This window comes from Mandrillus leucophaeus, unplaced genomic scaffold (genome assembly GCF_000951045.1).
Source record: "Mandrillus leucophaeus isolate KB7577 unplaced genomic scaffold, Mleu.le_1.0 Scaffold86, whole genome shotgun sequence".
NCBI lineage: Eukaryota > Metazoa > Chordata > Mammalia > Primates > Cercopithecidae > Mandrillus > Mandrillus leucophaeus.
The window spans coordinates 2,414,067-2,419,125 of NW_012109363.1; the positions used below are offsets into that span (position 1 = coordinate 2,414,067).

At 49.9% G+C, this 5,059-nt stretch overlaps 1 protein-coding gene across 2 annotated transcripts in view; it reads right to left on the bottom strand.

Annotated features, from left to right (window-relative positions):
- Nucleotides 1–5,059, bottom strand: part of LOXL2 (lysyl oxidase-like 2) — a 127,101-nt gene that overhangs the window by 46,847 nt on the left and 75,195 nt on the right. For both annotated transcript variants that reach the window (XM_011968822.1, XM_011968823.1), the window contains one exon: nt 637–859. In XM_011968822.1, the coding sequence (XP_011824212.1) occupies nt 637–859 (223 nt within the window). The remainder of the gene's footprint in view (nt 1–636; nt 860–5,059) is intronic.

Genomic DNA, 5,059 nt, shown 5'->3' on the forward strand with positions numbered 1-5,059 from the left:
CCCCCCACTCACACCCCCACACACTCATATATACCCCCACACACTCATATACACGCCCACACCCCCCCCCACACACACCCACACATACATACCCCTGCACACTCACACACACACTCATACACACCCCCCCACTCACTCATAATACACACTCATACACATACACGTGCTGTTTCACATAAGTATAATGTGACTAATGTATGGATGACTTAGGATAATGGCAGATTTTCTACCTTGGTGGGAGCTTTTTAAAATTGTTATCCTTTCTGTTGCAAAATAAACCAAACATGCTTGAAAACGTGTCGTTGGCTGCGTGTACTTTTCCGAGTTGGGTCACATTTCCAGTTCTCCTTTGGGAACTGTGCAGGGGCACCAGGTCCCTGTTGCACACCCTTCATCATCTGTTCCTGCTGGGTAAGCAGACAGCGCACAGCCTATGACAACTGATGCTGGGGTAGTCTTCTCCCCCAGATGGTCCTTCTCTGCAGAGGGCGCTCAGGTCTCAGAGTAAAGCAGCCACGATGGTGATCTCAGCTGAGGCCACCCTTCCTCACTCTCCTGGGGGATCCTGCCTACTCCCTCAACACCCTCCCATCCCCTCCAGGTGCCAAGTGGCCACACCTCGTGTCCTGTCCTCACCTCTGGCTTGTAGGCTTTCCGGAATCTCGAGGGTCCGTCAGGGCTGAAGACCTGCCCAGGCACACAACTCACCACGGCCGGCAGCCCATTCTCACAGGTGACATTCTTCATGGGGTCCAGTGACACCTGGGGGCCCAGCTTGCAGCTGGAGATGTGGGCCTCTGTGCCGGTGCAGTCCATGGAGAATGGCCAGTAGCGCTGTTTCCTCCGTGAGGCAAACATTCTGCAGACGGTGGGAGGGGACAGGTGATCAGGGCATCATGACACCTATCCTGATTCCTTCTGCAACGAGGCAGAACAAGAGAGACTGGGCCCTGCTCCTGGAGCTCAGCCCTGCTTCACAGAGGGGTCCTAGCTCAGTCCATTCAGCCAGCATTCACTGAGCACCTCCTAACGCCAGGCGCCACACTGGGCACTGGGGGACAGGACCCAGAGTGTGGACAAGGCCTCCTGCCCTCAGGCAGCTTTCATTCTAGGAAAGAAAGGACTCACTCAATGTAGTGAAGTAATAATAACAATGAAGCCCAAGAATATAGAATGCACAAAGGTATTTAAAACAGGTGAGATCCCTGGTCCTAGAAAACCCCTCACAGTCTAAGGTAAACCATTTGTTTACCCTAACTCTTCAGATAATTCCAACATAATTTGTTGTCATTCTTTTTTTTTGAGACACAGTCTCTATCCCCCTAGGCAGAAGTGCAGTGGTGTAATCACTGCAACCTCTGCCTCCCAGGTTCAAGCAATCCTCATGCCTCAGCCTCCTGAGTAGCTGGGACTACAGGTACCCACCACCATGCCAAGCTAATTTTTGTATTTTTAATAGAGACGGGGTTTCGCCATGTTGGCCAGGATGGTCTCAAACTCCTGATCTCAAGTGATCTGCCTGCCTCGGCCTCCCAAAGTGCTGGGATTATAGGCGTGGGCCAATGCGCCTGGCCTGTTGTCATTCTTTAGCTTTATTTTTCTTTGTCAATGAGCAGTACAAGCTGATTGCTAAACTCTCCCAGTGATATACAAGATTAAATTTGTATTTCCAATGAGAAGCAATGAAAACAGTCTTAAATTACTCCATCTGCTGAATCAAAGTACAATCTGCCTAGCAGTAGAAATTATAATGGAACAAAACTGCTGCTTCCTGCACCCAGGAAGATGAGTGAGGTTGAGGTTGTCTCTGTACCATATCCTAGGGAAGCCCTTAGCCTGTATTGCTAGCACAGGCAAAGTGTTCCTTTGTATGTTTCTTTTTTTTTTTTTTAAGGCAGAATATGGATGCAGGTAATTCAGTGTTTTGTTTTTTGTTTTTTGTTTTTTTTTTCCCTGAAACAGTAACCAACTGATAAGTAATAGATTGGCTAACAAAAAGGATACTGTACCTCAGTTTCTCATGTCCAAAATCAGTAGTAACAGTATCTACTTCACTAGATTGTTATGACAGTTTGTTTGTTTATTTATTTGTTTTGTTGTTTTTTTTTTTGAGATGGAGTCTCACTCTGTTGCCCAGGCTCAAGTGCTTTGGCGCGATCTCGGCTCACTGCAACCTCCGCCTCCCAGGTTCAAGCAATTCTCCTGCTTCAGCCTCCCGCGTAACTGGGATTACAGGTACCTGCCACCACACCGCCTAATTTTGTATTTTTAGTAGAGATGGGGTTTCACTGTGTTGGCCAGGCTGGTCTCGAACTCCTAACCCCAGGTAATCTGCCTCCCTCGGCCTCCCAAAGTATTGGGAATTATAGGCATGAGCCACCACGCCGGGCCATAAATCTGTATTTGGAGGTAGTGTCCAAATGTCTGCAAAGTCATATCATTGTAAGGAGGCCTTGGCAGGAGAGTCCTTCACCCCATCTGGGTTCCCATGACTCTGGCCCTTTAAGAAGAGGCTAGCACTCTGGAGAGGTTGAGGTCTTCTGGGACCAGGGTGGTCTCGAACTCCTGACCACAGGTGATCTGCCCACCTCACCTCTGTCTCCCAAAGTGCTGGGATTACAGGCATGTGCCACTGCGCCTCGCCTGTGGTGACAGTTTAAATTCGTTAATACTTGTCACTTAAAATAGTGCCCAGACATAGGAAGGGCTACATAAGAGTTTGTGAAATAAATAAGTAAATAAATAAAATTGTATTTGGTTAAAGAAAAAAAGAAAAAGAAGAGTGAGAGGAGGGAGGGATTCCGCGGTTGGAGTGATGAGAGACGACTTTACGGAAGAGAGGACTTTAAATTGGGCCCCCTGAATGATGGTAGAATTCGAAACAAAGGAGGTCCAGGAAGGCCCTGCTGCCTGCTCATGCCAACCCAGCTTTTCAGGGCCCATGTGCTTGACCCTGCATGGCAGGACCCAGTGAGATGCCAGAAGGAGCCAGCAGAGGGGCCTCGCTGGGCAGGCTGACCCCAAGACAGGGCAGAGGCGAGATCCCATCCCTGCTGGTCCAGCAGTCCTGGAAGTACCTCCTTTATCTCAGTGTGAATGGAGTGTGAAGACAGAGGAAGGGCAAATCCTACAGACACAGTTATCATCTCTCCTTAAGCCAAATCTGAGACTTGTTAGAATTCCAGTGTGCCTGTGAATGCAAAGACACGGAATCTTGCCGAGGACTATCCACTACCCTGGCAAATCCAGGGTGCGTGCTCACCACAGTGGCAGCCCAGAGCAGAGAACTGCTCAGGAGGGCTATTAATAATTCCAGGAACCACTGCCCTCCCGACACACTTCCTGCAAGGCCCCTGCACTTGGAAGCCTACAGCATTTTCCATGACGCCCCCACAAGGGGCGGGAGAAGATACTCGGGGGGAACACCAGCTGCTCGGGGATTGGTCAGACCTCACCGCCTGCCTTGGTTCAGGAAAACCCCTCTGCTTCTAGCCGTCAGTCAGCGCCACCCTCTCCAGGAACAGATGTCCTGCGTTCTAACTGGACAACGCAGAGCCCACAGCAAACAACTGTCCCCAGCAGCCCAGATCCCTCTGACATCAGCCCCCAGGAATGTGCTGCAGACCCTCTAGCACATTCAGGCCTCGCCGAGGCGCCCCTCCCCTCCTGCATCCCAGTGTTTCACTGGGGACAGGCCTCTAAGCTGCAGACGGAGGCCCTCGGCGGGTGGTGGACAGCCCACCCGGCTCCAGGCCTGGAGACTGGAGGGGTGACTGGAATGAGTGAGGCAGCCTTGGGTGGAGTGGAGCGGGAAGCCTGCCTATGAAAGAGGCAGCTAGGCCAATAGCTGGGCTGTAGGAAGAACACAGAGCTGGACAGATTCAACCAAGAGTCCTACCCACCGGCGCTCCCCTGACCTAGAGTGAAAGCAGACGTGGGATCCTGCCAGCTGCTGAGTACAACTATTTCCATGACGCTTTCTGGAAGTGGGAAATAGCACAGGATGGATTTGAGATGGACTTAAGCTAAAACCCCATAAGCCCCCACTTTGATGTTCTTGGTCTCTTAGAATTAGTGTCAGCTCAGAACCAGTGGCTAGTAGTCCAAAAGATCTGATTATTTCCTTTTCTCCAATGCACGCTCATCCTGGTGAAAGGTGCCTTTGGAGAAGTGGGAGAAAGAATACAGTATAAATTTCTGGCAGGGTACCAGGTGCTTCCTTGAGGGTACCCAGCCTTTCCCTCATTCAAGAACTGGTAAAACTGGCTCAAGTATGGGAATGGATTGAGGGGTCATGACTCTGCTTTTATGATTCGGGATAGACTTTTGTTTGCTTGGCCTAGAACTTTTCTGCTTATACAGATTATTAAGTACAAACTTAGTAGGCTTCCTGTCTATTAACTTCGAGGAACACCATGATCAACCAGCCAACACCACAGGTCTGCAGCAGTCAGACTGATCGCTGCTTTGACTCCACTGTCCAATAAGGTCAGCACGTCCACCTTTGGTAGTACTACAGCCACGGGACCTCTGCCACCCTGAAGCCAATTACTCCCATCGCATCCAGGTCACTGGTTCAGTGGCTGCTGTTCCTGCTGTGAGTCCTGGCCTTCAGAGAAGAGTGATCACAGCTCCTCAAGGAGGCTGGGGCTCCTTTCATATATTTACTTTTCACCGTCAAGGTGAAAGGCGTGTCTTCAGGACAGTGTGGGTGAGGAGGTCTTAAAGGTAAGATCCATTCTAACATTCAACCTCCCTAAGCTTTTGAATTCTGTCTTCTACACACAACAGAGGCAGGGTCAACATTTCTGCTTACTCACTGTGGGCCACACTTTGGTCCACATTTCAGTCGATCCACCAAGCAAACCGCTGGAGGCCTTTCTAACTTCCTGAGCTGCAACATTAAATGCAGAATCTCTGCTTAGAGAGCTCATTTCAATTAAATGATGTCAGTATTGAGATCCTACTTTCGGGAGAACAAAATCATGACTACACAATGCTCCCTCCCGGCACCAGGAATGGGGGCCTGAAGTTTAAGCTTCATTAGCTTCAAGGTACA